This window comes from Oncorhynchus tshawytscha, linkage group LG16 (assembly GCF_018296145.1).
Source record: "Oncorhynchus tshawytscha isolate Ot180627B linkage group LG16, Otsh_v2.0, whole genome shotgun sequence".
NCBI lineage: Eukaryota > Metazoa > Chordata > Actinopteri > Salmoniformes > Salmonidae > Oncorhynchus > Oncorhynchus tshawytscha.
In genome coordinates, this window is record NC_056444.1 from 52,302,118 (window position 1) to 52,326,378 (window position 24,261).

The 24,261-nt window shown below is 40.9% G+C and overlaps 1 protein-coding gene across 1 annotated transcript; it reads right to left on the bottom strand.

The window, feature by feature from the left end:
* Positions 1-18: 18 nt before the first annotated feature.
* LOC121839685 (myelin transcription factor 1-like) lies at positions 19-6,384 on the bottom strand (the record flags this gene model as incomplete). Its single annotated transcript, XM_042299915.1, has 7 exons — positions 6,093-6,384; positions 2,040-2,134; positions 1,342-1,396; positions 1,188-1,218; positions 867-929; positions 432-679; positions 19-257 (listed from the first exon to the last, which is right to left on the bottom strand). Coding segments are annotated over exons 3-7 (636 nt in total), but the record flags the coding sequence as incomplete, so codon positions are not given.
* Positions 6,385-24,261: the final 17,877 nt, after the last annotated feature.

Consider the following 24,261-nt stretch of genomic DNA (forward strand, 5'->3'; position numbering starts at 1 on the left):
CTCCTCCTCCTCCTCCTCCTCCTCCTCCTCCTCCTCTGCGGCCTGTATCTCTGCCACTGCTTGCACCTCCTCTTCACGTCTGTATGTTGCTGTCTCTGCCTCTGTTTCTGCTTCTGCCTCTGTGGGAGCCTGCTGTTGGGTTGTGGGGGCTGCCTCTGTGTCCTCCTGCAGAGCCTCTGCTTCAGGTGCAGCTATGGTGTCGAACTTGACAGATGTCTCTTTTTCTGTGTCTTCGGGTAACACCTGAGCGCAATTGGCTGTGTACAGTGCAGAGTTGATAGGTTATTGCTAAAGAGAAAGCTGTTCCCTATATTTGTCTTTCCATCATTACTTACTTTAGTATCATTATCAATATATACTACTGTAATAGCTAATAACAATCCATGATAAATGTGATATTTTCCTTGGATCCTGGTCTTCTCTTGACTCACCTTTCATGGACTCCAGTGGGTTTGGCGTTTTGTTATTTTCTTTCTCTTTCTGTTCCTCATCCTCTGACTCCTCCTCCTCCTCCTCATGCTCCGCCTCACTGCCAGCATCACTGTCTGCTGCATTGAAACCCTTGTCCATGGCCAACTTCAGGGACAGGGACTTTTTCTTAGGGGCGGGCTGATTCTCTTCTGCCTCTGCCTCTGCCTCCGCAAGTTTCCTCTTCTTCACTATTGGGCATCCGAGAACGCTGTGGGTGCGGAGATGGTAAGAGACTATTGAATTCCCCTTCAAGTGTATATTTTACACTATATGTTGAATTTGTTATGACACTTCTTATCAATGACCCAAAGTTGAGATGTATTTAAAAAACTGTGTTAGCATAGGAACTTGAGTGCTAAGAGTTAGTGGTAGTTAGTACAGTTAGTATATCATACCTTTTGTGTCGTGAATATCTCCCACTGACATGGCCTGAACCATCACACCCAGGGGTGGGGCAGCTACTTAGTGATACAAACAGGAAACAAACGTTTGTTTTCTTCATGTTGCGCAATGGATACGTTCAAACTCTGTATGTGCTTTCCAGTTCATCACCAGCCCAGTTTATTTGCTCTGAATATCTGCATGCTCTGGTTTAAGTGCACTGGGCCGGTCTAAACCAATATTACATTTATCAGGACTGGGCTACATGTATACAGTAATAGGAAAAGTGTGTCTGTGAATTTAATACCGTAGCATAAAACATTGTCCTCTCTCACCTTAACTCTGTTCCCACGAGTTCACTGGGTACTGGAGAGTAAAAAGACAAACAGTGAACATCAAAAGACACACTTTACGTTAAATGCACTCCAAACGAAGCTGTTTCCATTAGTATCATGCGTTTGAACGTGCATGTGTGTGGCCCCAGCTCACCTCTGATGCCTTTTGAGCGGGTCCGTGTTCTTGTTTCTGCTGCTTCCTGACTCATCTGAAACACAAAGTGTTATGACAGTGCACTCACTACCTCTCTTTCTCTCTTTCTCTCTTTCACTCACTCACTCACACACATACATACTACATAGGCACACAGGTACACATATTGATGCTCATACACACACACACACACACACACACACATACACAGCTTCACTTTTTTAGTGACTTTTCTACAATTATTCTCCATCATCAATCCATACAGTACCTCATTGCAAGTACCATAGCAGTATAATTTCATCTCCCCCCCCCGTCTTCCTCTTCCCACACACAAGTATTTTAAAGCACAGATACATCCATAACCAAACACATAACATTCATACTGATTTCAAAGTGAGGTGGAACCTCCCCTCATCCTCAATGGAGCAAGATCTGGTTACAGAAGCAGAGTCCTTATCAACTCTAATAAAAGCTTTTAAAAGGAAAAATGTATGACCTCCTTAAGTTTAGGGAGGGAAGGAAGAGGGCGGGAGAGAGGAGCAGAGTGAGATAGATTTGTGTGAAATGGGAGGGTCACGGTTTCTGACACCACTCGTCGGTATCACGAAGCCTTAACTCTCTATTTCTCTCTGGCTCTTTCTCACACAGACACAGGCACACTCGTGCACGCACACCAACACACACACACAGCTGCTCACTTTGATTCGCAGGCTCCTCTTGGTCTCACAGAATCTGCTTATTCTGTCCCCTCGTGTCCACCTCTGGTTCAGCAGCTGGCCTCTGAACTCATTTTCTATTGGAGAGGAGAGACATTGTACACAAAGTCATGGTTATACATCACCAGCATAAAGCATAAATACTTAGTCAGGCCTACATCCTAACCCGTTACGTACTATATTCTTTCCATGTATGGCAAGTTCATTTCATTACATAATGTAAATTTCATTGGTGGTGTTGTTTGTTGTTGATCTTATTTGAGTACAAAATTTGTTTAAAAAAAAAATGTGTACACAAAATGATCATTGTAAAGCACCCCAGAAATCATCTCATGTTCAATCTGGACAGAGCTATAGGTAAAAAAAAAAAAAGGTGGACGGTTCATAAGAGGGTGATAAATAGCCATGACTCTTATTAAATGATTATTATTGTTGTTGCACCCACTAGACTGTTGCACCCACTAGGCTATAGAACAATATTCTAATTCTACGATGACACAGCGTTACACCCATGAACAATGACCAAAAACCAGTCAAAAGTTTGGACACACCTACTCATTCAAGGTTTTTTTTTTATTTTACATTGTAGAATAATGATGCCTTGATGACATCTTTGCACACTCTTGACATTCTCTCAACCAAATTCACCTGGAATGCTTTTTCCCAACAGTCTTGAAGGAGTTCCCACACATGCTGAGCACTTGTTGGCTGCTTTTTCTTCACTCTGCGGTCCAACTTGTCCCAAACCATCTCAATGTGGTTGAGGTCAGGTGATTGTGGAGGCCAGGTCATCTGATGCAACACTCCATCACTCTCCTTCTTGGTCAAATAGTCCTTACACAGCCTGGAGGTGTGTTTTTGGTCATTGTCCTGTTGAAAAACAAATGATAGTCCCACTAAGTGCAAACTAGATGGGATGGTGAATCACTGAAGAATGCTGTGATAGCCATGCTGGTTAAGTGTGCCTTGAATTCTAAACAAATCACTGACAGTGTCACCAGCAAAGCACCCCCACACCATCACACCTTCTCTTCCATGCTTCAGGGTGGGAACCACACATGCGGACAGATTTCCACTGATCTAATGTCCATTGCTTGTGGTTCTTGGAGCAAGCAAGTCTCTTCTTATACTTGGTGTCCTTTTGTAGTGGTTTCTTTGCAAGGCCTGATTCATGCAGTCTCCTATGAACAGTTGATGTTGAGATGTGTCTGTTACTTGACCTCCATGAAGCATTTATTTGGGCTGCAATTTCTGAGCCTGGTAAATCTAATGAACTTATCCTCTGCAGCAGAGGTAACTCTGGGTCTTCTTTTCCTGTGGTGGTCCTCATGAGAGCCAGTTTCATCATAGCGCTTGTTGGTTTTTGCGACTACACTTGAAGAAACCTTAAAAGTTCTTGAAATTTTCCAGATTGACTGACCTTCATGTCTTCAAGTAATGATGGACTGTCGTTTCTCTTTGCTTATTTGAGCAGTTCTTGCCATAATAAGGACTTGGTCTTTTTCCAAATAGGGCTATCTTCTGTATACCACCACTGCCTTGTCACAACACAACTGATTAGCTCAAACGCATTAAGAAGGAAAGAAATTCCTCAAATGAACTTTCAACAAGGCATACCTGTTAATTGAAATGCATTCTGAGTGACTGCCTCATGAAGCTGGTTGAGAGAATGCCAAGAGTGTGCAAAGCTGTCATCAAGGCAAAGGGCTACTTTAAAGAATCACAAAAATCAAATATATTCTGATTTGTTTCAAACTTTTTTGGTTACTACATGATTACATATGTGTTATTTCATAGTTTTGATGTTTTCACTATAATTCTACAATGTAGAAAATAGTAAACATGTAAGAAAAACCCTCGAATGAGTAGTTGTGTCCAAACTTTTGACTGGTGCTGTATAGCATGGGCACTCGACCCAGCTGTTTCATTTTAGGCCTACTATACATTACCAACTACATCCACACAGCTTTTGCCTCATGTGGGCACCTGGTACCTTGGAGCTCCTCATACATTAGGACTCTTCAACCCTGTACCTGGAGAGCTACCATTCTGTAGGTTTTCGCTCCAACCCTAATCTAGCGCACCTGTTTCTAATAATTAGCTGGTTGATAAACGGAATCAGGTTTGTTTAATCTGTTATTTACAATCGTGTGGCTCAGTTGGTAGAGCATGCAGCTTGCAACGCCAGAGTTGTTGTTTGGACTCCCACCGGAGACCAGTACGTGAAAGTACGAAAATGTATGCATTTACTACTGTAAATCGCGTCTGATAAATGAAAAAATGTCTAACCTACAGGAGGGTAGCTCTCCACGAACAGGGTTGGGCTGTGTGTGAGATTCTCCCAGAAAAATATGAGAACAATACAGAAGGCCTGCACGTGTGTTATCACTAGAGCTCTCAGTTAATCACTGATACTGAGGGATAGCCTACAGTGTTCTAAGATCATGTTGCGTAAAACATGCAGCAATGTGCAAAAAAATATGTATAATTTTGTACCATATTAGGCCTACCTATGATTACGCCTGCTATATGGATGGACAGTTAGCCCAGTAACTGGTGGTAATTGTGTTATTTGAGGAATAGGCTTTAATAAACCAGTCATGAAGCATATATGCTAAAATATTTAACTGTACAACGGAAATGCATATCCGTTTACCAGAGCAGCTAGCCTACCAAAAGCATAGCCCTCGAACATGCTATTGTTCTTCTGTATTGCACATAATGGAATTAGACCTAAAAGCATACTGTAGGACACATTTGAATAGTTTCAACAAAAAATATATGATTGTGGGTTTAAAGAGAACGGGGCTTCGTGTCTTTGTTTATCGTTATTGCACAAAAACACAACGGCGCTCGCTGTCCATGGTGCTAACACGACCTAACACACTCACTCTGTATGAGAGGCTATGGCACCACGCCTTCGATTTAATCAGTCCTTGCTGTAGAGAGAGAGAGAGTGAGCCTTCAAATATCAAGCTTGGGTGGGTTTTTCTAGTGCTACTATATTAATAAACTCGTTATAAATGGCACTCTGAGCGCACTTAGCCCCGGGAGATGGTGACATTTGAGGGGCGCATCGGCTCTCGGAAATGTAGCTCCACCTCCCCCGTCTCCTACCGACACACTTTACAGTCATCGACACACAACCTCCTGCGAGCCGAGTAGCAAAGCACTAGGCAAATTATACAGTAACGCAGAAGTAGGCCCATTGCAAAGCCACTTTGTCACAAAATAACATGCAGGTTTGGGCCTTAATTGGTCACCGAGTGAACATCCACATACTACTGAACTACAAAGACAAAAAACTGAAGAGATAGGAACAAGAAAAGTAGGCAACATTGCGTTTATTAAAGGCCTATGCCTCTCTGGGTTGCAAAAACATAAAAGACTTTCACAATAGCACCCTAAATCGAAACAAATATGCCTGGCTTCAAATATTATTTGATATCTCCTACTTTTTCTATAGGCTCTTCATAATGTAAAGGAAGGGTAAACCACAAAATACAATGGCATAGGCTACTGCACAAGGCCTACAGCTTTCAAACTTATCAACATTATGATTTTCTCCAAGTTTCAGTAACCCTAAGCAACACTCAATCGGCTACAAGTCACACATTAATGTTTTTACAAACTGTGAACATTATAGCTTATTCTGAAACTCATATCAAAACGATAAACGTTTTTTTCAAGGGGAATATCATGAAGAGTTCAGTTATTTGTCCGAATTGACATTCTCTGGTCGTTTGGATTACCTTTGGATTACCTTTGGATTAACAGAACTGTGTATTCTGCTTTTTCAGTCCATAATGTACATGATACTGAAGGTTATGTGAAATAAGATTAGTGTTTTATATAAATGAGCAGCCTAAAGAGACAACATCTTTAAGAATTAGGACCGGGACGTCCATTACAGAAACCAAAATATATTCGCGAAAGGATAGGTTTACAATCTGATTTCAAACGAATTTGGGGAACATAATAATGTAACTATATACTGCAGAATTGTAAACGTAATATGATTTATAAATAGCCTACCATTATTGAATGGTTCTGGTTGCTTCGTTGTTTTCAAGTAGGCAAAACGGGCTTTCTGATCCCTATTTCAACAACTTCTGCTCAGCATTGGATACAACGTCCACAACATCCCCGCACCGCCCTCATTGACCGTTAGAGACATCAAACATAATCCGGAGCTGGGTGCTCTTCCGACAGTCTCCAGTTTACAAATGCGGCATTACTCCAACTTTAAATGTAGAATAGCCTACACCAAAATACATAAGCAAAAAAACATGGCTTCATTTGCCTTTGTCAGCGAGAATACGTAATATTGCCTTACCTTTCGCTCATGGTCCCTTGTTCACCCCTCCCCCATACTCTGACATCACCATAGCAAACCCCACAACATAGGCTAAGAGGGGCAGGGCTTCGGGTACTCCAGTTAATTTTTGATATCACTTATCATGGTGCATCAATCATAAATTATCTTTAGACTCGACACCCTCAATCAACATCAGTATTGAGGCAAATCTAAGCACCGTGCAAGGATCTTGAACAGTTCAGTGTCCCGGACAGCGCTTGGGTGGCGCGTGCCTTAGTTTCAGGACCATGGACAGTAGCTAGACCACTCCGCTAAAACTGCCTTCCATAAACATGACATTTGGTCTTATAAGTTTGATAATTACTCTTACAGCTCAATATAAACCAATTTCCAATGCACACCGATAGAAAACCCTACAAAGTTACATTTAAAAAACATCGGCTTTTGACGTTATCATTTATTTAACTAGGCAAGTCAGTAAAGAACAAATTCGTATTTACAATGACGGCCTACCCCAGCTAAACCCGGGCAAATTGTGTGCCGCCCAATGGGACTCCTAATCACGGCCGGATGTGATGCAACCTGGATTCGAACCAGGGACTGCACTGATGCCTCTTGCATTGAGATGCAGTGCCTTAGACCGCTGCGCCACTTGTTCATTGAACACGTCGAATTGCATGGGTCTGTTATAGACAACGTCTTCGTAGCATGTTGTGTAGTCATCCAAAGTATCAAAAAATATATGTTAATAAATGCTAACATAGCCACGAATATAAGACAGTAATCGAGGTCTAATCATCGAGGTCTAATCATCAAATCATGCAGCCTATACAAATTTAGAAACCCAATCAATAACTTAGGAATAGGAATAGGCTAAAATGAATTAGTAGTTTACACTTTGGAGTGCATGTAACTAAATGTTTTTACTTATTGGGCATAGGTCTATAGCCTAGCAGGCCTAGTCTATACCCATCAGACCTCCGGTTGCAAAACTAAAAAATCATCCACATTTTGGCACCGTTAAAAATGAAGTAACTTCGAAAGAGTTTTGCATATTTAAAGAGACTCACCTCCTCTTCGGTTACCAGCTGGGGCCTTTTTCTCCCCCATCTAATCTCAGGCACTTCTTAAAGCCCCAGTGCAGATGGACAGCCCTGCTCTGGAATACAATCAGCGTTGGATCTGCTGTGACTAGGACCGGCTGTATAAATATTACATAGGGGGCGACCAACGAGAGGGTAGGCTACACTTTCGACTCCCCACCAACAGATGGACCAATCTGACAGACTCCCCCACCCCGCACAAAACTTTTTTAATACGCCTGCAGCCTGACGTCCCCTATACAGAGTTAAGAGCCACTAATCCCTGAAGGGACACAACTTTCCTTTGTCTAACAAAGTGTCTGGACGGAATGTGAGTTCAGGAAATCTTTGGTCAGCACAAAGGGCCTTGTGTGGTTAGGAGTCAACAATTTTTTCTGTTGATATAATTTCGGTCATGTAGGCTACAGAAACACTTTTCATAAACAGCTGAAAATCAGCAACTGTGCAATTAAAAAATATATATTTAATTGACCTTGTCTGCTAGTTTTATAGAGTGGTGAGGAGACGGAGGAGCTCCGCTGACCCCTAGTGTCCGGAAGTAATTTAGCCATTCATTGTCGTCAATGCACTCTGTCGAGTTGCTATTTTCTCATGTCGATTAACTCGTGACATTCCTCGATTACTCGTGATATTAATACAGTCCGATTTAATCAACAAATATGATAGCCAGTTGAAAAAAAGGTTAAGGTTACAAGCAGTGGTGTAATGCAATTTTTATTTATTTATTACATCATAATTTCTCAATCAAAGTTTGTACTGACTGATGTAGCATTGCATATTATTAGCCTATAGAATATGATTCAAATGCATCCTCCATTTGCAATGTCTGCCTATACTCACATATATTGTCTCAAGAAATGTTATATGTTTAAAACCCCTAAACAGCAAGTTCGGCATAGGTCTACTTAATTTCAAAATAGGCCATCATCACTGTCAATGACAATTCTTCACATTTTACCAGTGAATGCCCAAACTGCGTCTGCATACCAATCATTTGATCTCAATCAGTTTCATTGGAATATACATTTAGATGACTGTTTCCTGAGCAAGTTAGACCAGATGGTGTTAACAAACAAATCGAAGCACGCATATTGTCTAGTGGCGCGCGCTGTTGAGCTTTGAGCCGCATGAGAAAATAAATGCGACTGTTCAGCTTCAGTTTACTATCCTAAAATGTCACTAGAAACGATAAGATGTTATGCTATGTTATTATATTCGGTTCTGTTATGTAAAATATTCATTCATCGTTAACCTATGTGATCTTGCGGGACATTGATTTAGCTTCAGAAATAGGCTAATTTTCCAGAAATATTTTTTTACCAGCTCCGTGTATTCTCAAATTGAAAAAGGTGAGGGTCGCGCTCTGGCAGCACTTAATTCCTCGGTACAAGACTGTGTAGGCCTACATTTCAAGCTGTGTTGGCAAAATCATTACATATCCCGTCGAGAGGCTGCCCGTTTCCCCACAGTTCCAAGAACAGTCAGAAACGTCCAGCAAACCCTAAGCCAATAACTCCGGTGGAGCCCAAATCTGAACTTGGATCCGATTTAAGTACCAGTGATATTTATTCGTTTTATTTAATCTTTATATAACTAGTCAAGTCAGTTAAGAACGAATTCTTATTTACAATGACGACCTAGGAACAGTGGGTTAACTGCCTTGTTCAGGGGCAGAACGACAGATTTTTACCTTGTCAGCACGGGGATTCGATCTGCAACCTTTCAGTTTCTGGCCTAACCACCACTAACCACTACCTTCGCCACTGTCGTTCTCCAACCAATCATGACGCTTCATCAAAACAATACAACAATAAATCATGTAAGTTTATTTCCAGCGATTTTTTTGTTACATGATTGTATAAGTTTGGAAATGAGGACGAAAACTAGCACAGTTCAGCTAGCCAGTTAGTTTAGCCAGGGAAGGCGGTCGTCACTAGTTACCACAACCATAAAGTCATAACCCCCATTTACAATGTATCTTCTTAAAATATTATTTCAAACCTAACCCAAACTTTAACGCTGACCTTACTGCGTGTTAACCTTATACCTAACCCTAACCTTAAATGAAGACCAAAAAGCAAATGTTTTGTTTCCCTGAATGTTTACGATAGAGCCAATGATTGATTTTGTAGATGTGGTAAATATTGTGAACGAGGGAAAAGCAGAGAAAAATAGTTTGGGTTTAGTGCACAATTCAGGAGACAGATTGTGGTTGTCATGCCAGGAGCTGGAGGTGAAAACTTTGATTAAACGATTCAGAGACTGAATTAAATCAGATGACCTATATTTAAGGACAGGGAATCAATATACACTACTGAAATCAGCTGTAACAGTCAATATTACAACAAAGCTTAAAACATGTTTGAGTGAACCCTGAATAGAGAAAATTATTGGTGAAGTCACTTCCTGACATGGTAGACTCCTCCTCCTCACTACTTTATAGCTGCAGTACATTTTGGGTTAAAATTACATAGTGTAAGTAGAGTTCATGAGTTATTGTAAATGAAATACAAAGCAGCCGCCTTTACATAATTAGACTGTTTAAATAAAGTGGACGCCACCTGTTTGTGTCTAGTAGGCCTAGTGGCTTGAAGATGTTAGCCAATAGATGGGTTAGCTGACAATTCACGAAATTGATGTGTGCGCATCCATGGGGCAGAAGCCAGCTTGTTGTGATTCTTGGATGGCCAGTTTGCTAGCAGGAATTACAAACTGCCATGTGAGGAATTGGATCGTTTAATCTTGTTCTTGATACCATCATGTCTTGTTTTGAGGTGTTTTGAATTAAATTCGCTAGCTAGCTGAACAACAGCTGTAACCATGTATTCGCGAGACTACAAGTGCCCATTGTGCAAATGTATTTATGTTTTCAATAAACAGTGGAGACTAAATATTCACTAGTTTACATGTTGGCAACATTCTAAGCCAACCCTGTCTGTTTTCGCCCATTGTTCCGCACGCGTCGGTTTTGTTGCTAAACAACCAACCTGTTTATCCATCCTAGTGATAAACCAATGCAAATACTGACACTTTCCTTACAACCAATAGGCTACTGTGTCCTGAAATGAGTCACTTGGCTATACAGCCTACGAAATTAACAAGTAAGTATTGGATTAAACATCTATAGGCTATATCAAATAATGCAGCATAAACAGACTATAACATCATTCAAATTATTGAATAAAAAACATGCATGTTTAGGCTACAACAAAAGAGCAAGACCTATACTAACATATAAATTAGTGAACGACCGTCACTTCTGCTCCTAACCTGAGTTCAGTTAGCCATCAACACATATCTTACTGAAGAGAGAAAAACAGATAATACATAGGCCACTCACCTAAAAACGTTTTACACAGCTTCATCTTCTTTGCGGTGAAATTTCCCTTTGCTCACTGCTTCAAAACACAAGCAACTTGACTTCATACTAAATAAAGTTGGTTAGAGAAACTTATCAGTCAGAGAGGGGGTATTGGGCAGCTGTCGGGTTGAACCTATCAGGGGCCACCGGTCCTGTTATTGTTTCCTAAAACAGCCAATGAGAGCGGACACTGTCAGCGTTCCAAAACAATGCTCATTGAAAAGGAACACAAAGGGGTCGTGGACCCCAGCAAGTCACAAGTCTAATCCGACTTCTTCCCTTTCTCTCATTGCAACTCCTTAAATATGCTTTAGCTTTCAAAGTGTTACTGAAAACAGTGGTGTAACGTACTGAAGTGAAAATACTTTAAAGTACTACTTAAGTAGTTTTTGGGGGTATTTGTACTTTTCTATTTATACTTTTGGCAACTTTTACTTTTACTTCACTACATACCAAAAGAAAATGACATACATTTTACCTGACACCCAAAAGTACTTGTTACTATTTGAATGCTTAGCAAGACAGGAAAATGGTCAAATTCACACACTTATCAAGAGAACATCCCTCCCTGGTCATCCCTACTGCCTCTGATCTGGCGGAGTTACTAAACACACATGCTTTGTTTGTAAATTATGTCTGAGTTTTGGCTACCCGTAAGTAAATAAAAAAAGCTACAAAAATGGTGCCGTCTGGTTTGCTTAATATAAGGAATTTGAAATGATTTATACATTTACTTATGACACTTAAGTATATTTTAGCAATTACATTTAATTTTGACGCTTAAGTATATTTAAAGCCAAATACTTTTAGACTTTTATTCAAGTATTATTTTACTGGGTGACTTTCACTTTTATTTGAGTCATTTTCTATTAAGGTGTCTTTACTTTTACTCAAGCTTGACAATTGGGTACTTTTTCCACCACTGACTGAAAGGAAGCTTTCATTTCTCAGAATGACTCCCTCAGAATCGTGTCAGCAGGTGAAAGGTAGGCACCCTTTTGCTGCAGTATGTAATGAAACTGATTATAATACTGAAGGCGTGTACAGAAATGCACAATCAGATTAATTTAGTCAATAAAATCATGTTGGTAGCACTTGTGGTTATAACATCGCAATAGTGTGTCACTCCAGTGTAATATCAGTCTAGTCTATCTAAATGTATAGGTCTAATAGGCCCACTTATAGGCTAATACAAATTCTGTTCGCCTGCCCTATACCCTTAAATTCAGTGTAGTTATGTTCTTCTTTCAAGGTAATACACCACACAATGTTGTACTATAGCACTGCAACATGCTACAGAAAGGTGTGGAAATTCACTCAAATAGGGGTGAATATGTCCTTCTGTGAGTTGAGACTGAGTGCCCCCCCCCCTCCCCCCATAGACCCCTATGACAGATGGCCTGCAGATATTGATGACTGCAGGCTGCAGCCCCCTTCCCCCACCTCCTTTCTGACAGGGCTTCTGGGTTGTCCTCAAGGCATTCTGCAAGCTCAAACTTTTGAGAGTTGAGACATGTATTGCTGAGACCTGATTGTGATTACCCTGAAATTAACTTGTTTTTATTTTGTAGTAAATAAACTGTATTTATGTTTTTCATCAATATACTTTTTAAAAATATGATGTTGTATGGGCCTATGGATGGGAGCTGTGAGGAGGCTTGATGACTGATAGCCAAGTCCTGTTATACTGCACGCACATGCACCCCCTGCCCCCTGCACACACACTCAAGTAAGAGTCTGATTACCATAACAAAGGCCGCTCACACTTTGGGGTGGAGCCAGCAGGATGATTTCCAGGCCATTGAGCATGAGGCTGCCTAATGAGCGTGTGTGTGCCTGTGTGTGCCGGGCATGTGCTTGTGTATGTGAATAGTGCTAAAAAGGCCCTTTGCCACAGCTGTCACTCCAGTGTAATATCAGTCTAGTCTATCTAAATGTAATGTAAAAATAAGGACTGCATCAATATCCCTGCAACAATTAAATTATTATTTGAAGATCACATACCTAAATATAAAATGTCTGTTTTTGGATTTTGTGCGTAGGGATCTATGAAGTGACTCAAAGTCGGAAGACTGTTCTAAAAGATATAGGTTTAAAAGGTACCATGTGGTAAACAGAAACCTACATTCGGATAAGAATACAACAAGCATTTTAAGTCACACTTAAAATGACAAAATATTGATGACATATTTGGTTTTGCTCTCAAAGCTTTAGTAGTGGGTGGATAGTATTCTGCCAAGCCCTGCCAAATAAGCTTAGCAGATGTCCCAAAGTCTACTTTTTTTTTTTTTTTGGGGGGGGGTACACATAAGGCAATTCTAGGTCTTGTGGCATATTTTGGTTAAACTATCCCCAATTCAATGGAATTGCAACCCTCTGCATCCACAGTGCATTCTTCCATCACATGTGCAGTGCACTCTTCCATCACATGTACAGCTGATTCTCAAGATCTTGCACACTAATGAGATGCTATTGAGGCCACACTACTACACTGTCTGAGCCAAGGACTACATGCTTTCTGGTAAGTTTTGATTACAAAACTGGGTGGGGTGAATATATTTTCCATGACATACATGATGTTTTTGTTAACTAGTAAATAGTAGCCTACAGAAAGGTGTGTTTAAATCATTTTTAACTTAACAATTTCTCCTAGTTAGTTTTTGCTATCATGTGGGTTTTAGCTTGATTGAGCCTGCTAACTGAGGAGTGTTAATTCACCTGTTTCAATGCATGTTTCATTTTAAAACATTTATCTTACAAAGGAGTTGTTTAATCTAACTGCTTAACTATTTATCTGTACATGGAATTGTATTCGTTTTTTTTTTTACTCATATTTTTCTAATCTTAACAGAAAAATGCCACGGGCACTATCTGATGTGTGAATACATTTCACTGCAGCTAATGTAGAAGGAAAAGCTGTGTACATTTGCAAATACTGTGCCAAATCATATGTGAAGAATGCAACAAAGATGCAGAATAATCTGACCAAGTGCATATAGTTCCCTCAGCGCTCACAACAAGCAACCTCTGACAAAAGTCCCTCTACTTCTATTCGAGGTGAAAATTATGAATCAGACACCTTACCGATAGCAACAGCTCACGGTCCTCCTGGAACCAGAAGTTTTTTGATTCAATGGAGGAACGTAGTCAGGGAAATGCTGATAAATGTCTTGATTGAGCTGTGTATGCAACATGTTCACCTCTGATGCTCACAGGTAATGTGTATTGGAAGAGATTTCTGAATGTTCTTCGCACAGCATACACCCCTCCAACCTGACATGCTTTATCTACTCATTTGCTGGATGCAGTTCAACAGAGTTCAAGTGAAGGTCAAGAAAATCATAGAGAAAGCAATCATCAATCATGCAATCATTTCTGATGGGTGGTCGAATGCAAGGAATAATCAACTGCATCATCTCCAACCTGCAACCAGTATTCTACAAGAGCACAGACACAAGGGACAACAGACACACCAGTCTCTACATTACAGATGAGCTGAAGGCAGTCATCAATGACCTTGGACCACAGAAGGTATTTGCACTGGTGATAGACAATGCTGCGAACATGAAGGCTGCATGGTCTAAAGTGAAGGAGTCCTACCCTCACATCACACCCATTGGCTGTGTGGCTCATGATTTGAATCTGCTCCTCAAGGACATCATGGCACTGAAAGCAATGTATACACTCCACAAGAGAGCCAAGGAAATGGTTAGGTATGTGAAGGGGTCATCAAGTTATAGCAACAATCTACCTCACCAAGCAAAGTGAGAAGAATAAGAGCACCACATTGAAGCTGCCCAGCAACACCCATTGGGGTGGTGTTGTCATCATGTTTGACAGTCCCCTGGAGGGGAAGGAGTCTCTCCAAGAAATGGTCAAATCACAGTCTGCTTATATGGATAGACCCATCAAGAGGATCCTCCTGGATGATGTATTTTGGAAGAGAGTGGTAAGCAGCCTGAAACTCCTGAAACCTATAGCAGTAGCCATTGCAGGGATTGAGGGAGACAGTGCCATCCTGTCTGATGTTCAGACTCTGCTTGCAGATGTAAGAGAAGAAATCCATACTGCCCTGCCCACTTCACTGTTGCTCCAAGCAGAGGAAACTGCAGTTCTGAAATGCATCAAAAAGCGTGAAGACTTCTGCCTGAAGTCCATACATGCCACAGCGTACATGTTGGACCCCAAGTATGCTGGCAAGAGCATCCTGTCTGGTGCGGAGATCAACAAGGCCAATGGTGTCATCACTACCATGTCTCGCCACCTTGGCCTGGATGAGGGCAAGGTTCTTGACAGTCTGGCGAAGTACACTTCCAAGCAAGGGCTTTGGGATGGAAATGCAATATGGCAGCCGTGCCAACATATCTCATCAGCCACCTGCTAGAAGGGGCTTGTGATCTGAGGCTCTTTCCCCTGTTGCCTCCACCATCCTCCAAATCCCACCAACATCAGCCCCCTCAGAGCGCAACTGGTCCTTGTTTGGGAACACACGCACCAAAGCACGCAACAGGCTGACCAATATAAGGGTTGAAAAATTGTTGGCCATCTGGGAAAATTTGAGGATTTTTGAGGCTGACAGCGAGACATCCATCAACAAGGTTGGAAAGTGACAGTGAAGATGAGGCCTCGGAGTCTGATGTTCAAGAGGTGGACATTGAGGAGGTCCAGTGAGAAAACATGGAAGCCTGAGGGGAAGACAACCAAAGCTTTAGTTTCTAGACTATCATTTTACAGATGTATGTTGAAAACGTTTTTGGGAGATGCGATGGATCATTGGGGATCATTCAATATTCTCTTTCTTTTGTTGTTCAGTGAAATCATCCCATGTGAAGAGTCAACTCATTTAATTAAAGTTAATTTGTAACTAAAGTGTTTTTTATTTCTATTGGAAGGATTTGCTGTCTCCATATGATATGGTAAACATATCCAATGCAAAAAACATCTACATTTAAATGGTATTAATATTAATTTGCATATATTTCTGTTAATTCCCATATATTCCTGTTAATTCCCGCAGACAATTTTCACCTCTGAATATTCCCCAAAATATGAATATGACAATGTGCCAACAGTCCTCTGTTTTTATTCATCTCGCAGCTTCCCAATGAGACAATTTGCCTTCTTCTAGATGTTCATGCCACCTGCCCTCATACACCCTTCCATCCAGCTCAGTGCCCCCCTTCCCCGACCCCACTTTGCACCCCTATTCATACCTCCCTATTTAAGCACACTCACTTCCTGTTCGGATCATTTTTGTTTCTTTCCCCCGGCAATACAGCTGCCCCCATTCCCCCTCCTTAAAAAATAAAGCCTCTGGAAAAATATAAAATCTACTTGCAGACTGCTCAAGCCCAGACATTATCACTGTTGGACCTGACATCCTCAAAGATTGAGTGACACCGGCCCACCTTCCGAAGTATCCATGGTCATTTGAAATATACATTCCTGTCGCCATGCCACAGGGTCAAAGGACTGGGTGTATAGGCCATCAGGCACCCGTAGATCGTTAACCAGGTGTGCTGATCCTCCCCCCCCCTTCTCATCCAACTAGCTAGGCTGAGTTGGCATCTGTATCCAAATTACTTTAATGGTATATAGATCATGTATGGAGGGTGAGGTGATGTACAGACTCCCCCATACTTATGCACTAAGAGGTCAATTGTGTGAGATTATAACCAGCTTTCTATGGCTGTCATCCTTGAAATTGACATTTTTAAGATAACGATTATGAAATTGTTACAAATTTAAAAAATACTTAAAATGAGCAAATCTGTGTACATATTTTGAACAGTAGTTCAAAACTGGCATTTCTATTTATACATTTAGTTTTTACTCCCTTTTCTCCCCAATTTCACAGTATCTTGTCCCATCGCTGCAACTCCCGTATGGACTTGGGAGAGGCGATGGTCGAGAGCCGTGCGTCCTCCGAAACACAACCCAGCCGAGCTGCACTGCTTCTTGACACAACGGCCGCTTAACCCGGAAGCCAGCCGCACCAATGTGTCGGTGGAAACACTGTACACCTGGCGACCGTGTCAGCGTGCATTGCGCATGGCCTGCCACAGGAGTCGCTAGTGCGCGATGGGACAAGAACATCCCTGCCTGGACTCAAACCAGGATCTCTAGTAGCACAGCCAGCACTGCCTTAGACCACTGCACTACTCGTGAGGCCCAAAATGGGCATTTCTGTGTGTTTGTTATTAATGTTTCAGCAGAAGGTAGCCTAGCGGTTAAGAGCATCCGGCCAGTAACTGAAAGGTTGCTGGTTTAAATCCCAAAGTCGACTAAGTGAAAAACCTGACGATGTGCCCTTGAGCAAGGCACTTAATCCTAATTGCTCCTGTAAATCGCTCTGGATAAGAACGTCTGCTAAATGACTAAAATATAAATGTTTCCCCATGCATGCTCCAACATTTATTTTTTACACACAAATCTAACCCCTCAAATAACACAATAAACAACACAATATTCCATACAATGTTTTCATATACAGTATTAGAATGGGTGGATAAATGTTTATGTCTAGATCGCACAGATTGAGAAAATGTATTAATGCTTTCAAAAATGTTTAACGTTATACAATAATGAAAGATTTGAAACACCGTAGCCTGTCTTCTGATCATAACTCACTTTCCACCATTTGCTGATACAGATTTTCCTCTAGTTTCACGATGGGCATTCGCACGGGTATTCCTTTGACCCTTGCCTGTCCACACAGAGGTGCATGATAACAGAGGTGGGGCTTCCCGGGGGGCGTCTCTTTCTCCTCCAGTGGGAGCTCAGGTGTTGGAACAGGGCTGACCTCTTGAAGAGAATGAAAGGGCTGCTTGATTATTTACTGGAGTTGAATGTGCCACTTGTGCCTCTCCCAAAGGGTGAGGGGAGACACTGCCAACATAGAACAACTCAATTAAACAACCCTAATAATCACACATCGCCTGCTTATAATTTATTACATATTGCATGAGCAACAGGCTTAAACATACATTATCTCAGTATATATTGAATGTATACATGTGCATCTGTGTGAATTTGAAGTATTCTTGACAGGGTTACATGTCCATGTTCCCTCTTACCGCTCACTGACAAACTTCTCTCACCAGGAAAGAGGAGGTGAAAGGTGAAACATGGACCTTCAGAGCCTGACTGTTCTAAACACAGAACAAACAAACATGTGCAAAGGAGTGGGTCTACAGGGCCGACCACCTGGAGGTGAACTCACTAAGAGTCCTATAAAAAACCTTCTGCCAGCACAGCAAGCCTTGCACTGTTCCCCCACCAACACAATTATAACAAACACTACTACCGCAGTGAAAAGAGAAACCTGCCACAATAGGAGCCTCTAATTAGTAGAGCACTGCCTAATCTCAGTGACATATGCTCCTAGAATAAGAAGAGATGGAAGAAGAGGATCGGCCCTGGGCATTAAGACAGAAGGCCTGGTGAATTACTCCTGAGACAGAAAAACGACAAAACAAAAGAAGGGGAAAACAAACCAATACTGCCCAGGGCTCAAAGAAGGAAAGAGGAGATGAAGGGAGAAATTATATTCCCTCCACTTCTGTATCAGTTTCAATCTCATTTCTCTATGACAAAAAAAATTGAAGTCTGAAGCTTACAGTGGTGAACACTGGTATAGAAATGATGCATTTACAGTAATTTTTGTTAACATACTAACAATATTGCTTTTCATTGTTTCTTAGGTTGGTAGTGCAGTGCACAATTGAGTAGAACATTTAATGCAAAGACATTTCATAATCTGTCATGAAGGGAAAAGTTCAGTTTTATTTCAAGGGGACATGACGTAGTATCAATAGCATCTAAGACTGAATTATTTGAAACAAATTAAAAATGTTCACTAAAACACAACACACGAGAATTATACAACAACAAACTGATATCTACACATTTAAAATAATTATTTTATGGTAAGACCGCCAGTGCTGTCAGTATGGTACACACAGGTAAAATGGTACACACAGGTAAAATGGTACACACAGGTAACATGGTACACACAGGTAACGGTAACATTAGTTTGAAAAAAGTGGCAGTCCATAACTCACAGGTTGAGCAGCCTTGTCATGTAGGGCAGGGATGGGGAACTGGCGGCGCGGCCCAACTTTTGTAGGCCCGTGGACCAATTCCCTGAGACTCAGTCTGGGTCTCAACTTACTATTGGGAGTTAAAGAAATAGAGTACACAAGGGGCAATTTGGAAATTTGGTTGTGCATCAGCAGTTGTTCTTTTGTTATGTCAGTCACTGACAGTCACTCACACATGTCAGCAAAAAAAACATGGGATTTGTAAATTAGCCTAGTCAGCTATCTAAACTTGGAGTAATCATGGTCGAATTACCGACCAGGGGCAACACATTGATTTTGTTAGTCACTCTTACTTAGATATCATATTAAAAACTGCAAACATTTCTCTCCACCCTATGGCAAAATGTGTTAGAATTGCAGGAAACAAACTCTTTAACTTCCCTTTTTGTTTAGGGCCCCCAAAAGGCTAGGGCTGGCTCTGATTGGGATGTGTGGGTATCAATGCACAGTACCAGTCAAAAGTTTGGACACAAGGAATTATTTTTACTATTTTGTAGAATAATAGTGAATATATCAAAACTAGGAAATAACACATATGAAATCATGTAGTAACCCCAAAAAGTGTTGAACAAATCAAAATATATTTTAGATTCCTCAAAGTAGCCACCCTTTGCCTTGATGACAGCTTTGCACACTCTTGGCATTCTCTCAACCAGCTTCATGAGGAATACTTTTCCAACAGTCTTGAAGGAGTTCCCACATATGCTGAGCACTTGTTGGCTGCTTTTCCTTTAGTCTGCAGTCCAACTCATCCCAAACCATCTCAATTAGGTTGAGGTCGAGTGATTGTAGAGGCCAGGTCATCTGATGCAGCACTCCATCACTCTCCTTCTTGGTCAAATAGCAACTGCACTTGAACATTTCTTCAAGTGCAGTCGCAAAACCATCAACGCTATGATGAAACTAGCTAGGACCACCACAGTAAAGGAAGAGCCAGAGTTACCTCTGCTGCAGAGGATGAGTTCATTAGAGGTAACTGCACCTCAGATTGCAGCCAAAAATAAATGCTTCACAGAGTTCAAGTAACAGACACATCTCAACATCAACTGTTCAGAAGAAACTGCGTGAATCAGGCCTTCGTGGTCGAATTTCTACAAAGAAACCACTACTAAAGGACACCAATGAGAAGAAGAGACTTGCTTCGGGCCAAGAAACACGAGCAATGGACATTAGGACGGTGGTAATCTGTCCTTTGAGATATTTTGTTCCAACCGCCGTGTCTTCGTGAGACACAGAGTAGGTGAACAGATTATCTCCGCATGTGTGGTTCCCACCGTGAGGCATGGAGGAGGAGGTGGGGTTGTGCTTTGCTGGTCACCTTGTCAGTGATTTATTTAGAATTCAAGGCACACTTTACCAGCATGGCTACCACAGCATTATTTGTTTTTCAACAGGACAATGTAAAGTCACCTTGTCCTAGATAGATTTACATAGCCTACATGAAACAGCCTTTATTTGAAGTGTTTCTACTATCCCCAAAGGAAAAATGAATGGTGGAAAAACGATTGGAACCATTTCCCTGTTTGACCGCTAGGTTTTATTGGTATAAACCCCTCGACCACGCCCACAAAACAAAACAAACACCTATTGACCCCCTGTGTAAAAGAGCCAACTTCCTCTGGATGTTTTGTTATACAGATAACAAAAGATGCCGAAAAGCTGCTGTGTTGTTCAATGTGAAAAATCCTGACCTATGGTTCACAATGCTCCCACATAGGGAAATAGAGCCTGCGTGAAGAGCCCTGTGGCTTCAGGCTATTCGACATGGGAGAGTGGGGACCTGGTGTCCAAGTAGGCTACAAGTAGCTATGTGAGTGAAAAACATTTGATCACAGGTAGGACATTTAACTTGTTTAGTCTGTTTGTAACTCCACTCACTACTTGTAGCTGTAGAGTCTGTTTGTGTTGTTAGTCTTGGCTAACTTAATGTTCAGGTCAGTAGCCAGTTGGTAGCACTCACTCATGTGGCTGGTAGCACCATCACGAAAAGGGGCATGAGGGAAGCCTTATAATAAACATTTTCTAGTAGTGAGAATGCTCGGGAGCAAGCAATGTTGAAAAGTTAACTTTTGTTGTACTGTTGTTGTAAAATGTTGTTTTGTAATTGACTAAAACAAGCAGGTGACAAGAAAATTGCACTTGAAAAAGGTCAGGTTTATGCTGTGAGCCAATGGGGTAACCTATCTAGGTAACCACAGTTTGTTTTCCCCATAGGCAGGCAGGGCCGCCACGTTCTATCTATACTGAACAAAAATATAAACGCAACATGTAAAGTCAGCTGAAATAAAAGATCCCAGAAATGTTCCATACACACAAAAAGCTTATTTCTCTCAAATTCTGTGCACAAATTTTGTGCACAAATTTGTTTACATCTCTGTTAGTGAGCATTTCTCCTTTGCCAAGATAATCTCTCTACCTGACAGGTGTGGCATACCAATAAACTGATTAAACAGCATGATCATTACACAGGTGCATCTTGTGCTGGGGACAATAAAAGGCCACTCTAAAATGTACAGTTTTGTTACACAAAACAATGCCACAGCACAGATGTCTCAAGTTGAGGGAGCGTGCAATTGGCATGCTGACTGCAGGAATGTCGACCAGAGCTGTTGCCAGAGAATGCCATGTTTATTTCTCTACCATAAGCCGCCTCCTATGTCGTTTTAGAGATTTTGGCAGTACATCCAACCAGCCTCACAACTGCAGACCATGTGTATGGCGTTGTGTGGGCGAGCGGTTTCAACGCTGTGAACAGAGTGCCCCAATGTGGCAAGGGTGTTATGGTATGGGAAGGCATAAGCTATGGACAAAGAACACAACATCATATTTAGCTTACGTTGATTGGACTAAATTGTTTTTGGTACCGATCATTGATTGAATTATTTGTATTATGATTATGAGGAATAGTTACGAACCTAAATGACTCAAGGATGATTCCTATTGACTTCTTATTGAACTGAATTGCTAAATTACCTAATTATGTTAATAATGAATGATTGTTATGATTTTATCTTTGTGATTATGAATTTGATTGGATACATGTTATTCTGTTTCATTTGTCACGGTATTAGACTAAGCAGAGGTGATTTGGTGACGTTGAAATGGTACTGGAATAGTGGAGGCAGCTCCTGTTTTCTTTGCAACTGGTAACTCTCTGTAGTTCTAAATCAATAGTTGTTTAGTGGTCCAAAAATGTTGGAAACATTAACTTGCTTGACCATGCTGTTGGTCATGTAACTGTCTGTTACTGTAGAAAAGGTCACATAATTTATGGATTAGACGGAGTTAAGGAAGAGAAAGCAGCGAGATCGGACGATGGCGATTTCCTCCTTTTAATGAGTTGAGATCAGTCGGACATTTCCACCTGACCTAATTAATGCGCCCCTGGCCCAGCTGAGCAAGTGGCCATGAATTAAAGGATTCTTCCACCAAGTCCACCGACTCTGTTACCTTTCATCTGAACTATCTGTTGCGATCGGGAGAGCGGGCCATCAGTTATTGTTCATAGTTATTACCGCGTAGCGTGGCTTGGAGCGCACGCATCAAACCTATTGTGTAATGTGAATTGTCAATGATCACGGCCCTACAGATCATCACAGGCCAATTATGCCATCGATATATGGTTAATATGTAATGAAATTACATGTACAGTTGAAGTCGGAAGTTTACATACACTTTAGCCAAATACATTTAAACTCAGTTTTTCACAATTCCTGACATTTAATTCTAGTAGAAATTCCCTGTCTTAGGTCAGTTAGGATCACCACTTTATTTTAAGAATGTGAAATGTCAGAATAACAGTAGAGAGAATGATTTATTTCAGCTTTTATTTCTTTCATCACATTCCCAGTGGGTCAGAAGTTTACGTGCAGTCAATTAGTATTTGGTAACATTGCCTTTACATGGTTTGACTTGGGTCAAATGTTTCAGGTAGCCTTCCACAAGCTTCCCACAATAAGTTGTGTGCATTTTGGCCCATTCCTCCTGACAGAGTGTAATGTGTGTAATGTGTTATCTTTGACAGTGTTATACAAACAGATAGTACTTCAACCACACAACATGTGCACCCAAGATGAACTGAAGTCTTATCAGAAATGTGTTTCCTGGTTTTCTCAGCTTTTCATTTCCTTAATGGTCAAACTGATGACATTTGGACATTTGCATCGGACCAATCTTTCTGCATTTTATCCCCAATCCCTAAACAAAACAGACAACTTTACCAGTGTTAACTAGATTACTAATGCATTTATTCTATAGATTTAAGACATTATTCTGTTGACCACTACTTTATTTAGTCTTCTGGAGCGACAAGTTATGACAGAATAGAAGCTGCATGTATTAAACTATAGTTGACAAGCAAATGGCCTACCAAATGTCGGAAATTACAAGCCCGAAACTTTATTTAAGTGATAGTAAATTAATTATAGTAGGCTAAATTATTATGGTGAATCGAACGGCACAGGTAAACTACTTCTTGAAGTGATTTGTTTGACAATCAGATGACAACATCATCACACAAGATCCATATGCAAAACTGAGCCTGTGCAGACTGCAAAAACAGTAAACAGGATAAGATGTTAACATGCCACAGTATCCCGTCTTAGATCATTATATGCCAGGCCTCTTATCAGAGTTTCTCATAACCGAGATACAAGCTTTTCTGGTTATTGTAAACGATATATGACGTTTATGTGCCTCAACTCAAAAACAGAATAAGCCACTTAAGTATCCCAAATAATATTGGTGTGCATGTAAACGTGGTCAGTGTGGAAAGAATAGGGTGTTGGTATAAACACAAAACATGAGTTCTGGGGTTAACACAGGTTTAGGAGATCTTACACATTTTGTTCCATGAGATAATATCAGTCAGTTCACATTACCTTTGTGAATTATGGCCTTTATTAACTTTTTTTTTGTTTACAGTTGTGGCCAAAAGTTTTGAGAATGACACAAATATTAATTTCCACAAAGTTTTCTGCTTCAGTGTCTTCAGATATTTTTTGTCAGATGTTACTATGGAATACTGAAGTATAATTACAAGCATTTCATAAGTGTCAAAGGCTTTTATTGACAATTACATGAAGTTGACCCTTCTTATTCAAGACGTCTGCAATCCGCCCTGGCATGCTGTCAATTAACTTCTGGGCCACATCCTGACTGATGGCAGCCCATTCTTGCATAATCAATGCTTGGAGTTTGTCAGAATTTGTGGGTTATTGTTTGTCCACCCGCCTCTTGAGGATTGACCACAAGTTCTCAATGGGATTAAGGTCTGTGGAGTTTCCTGGCCACGGACCCAAAATATCGATGTTTTGTTCCC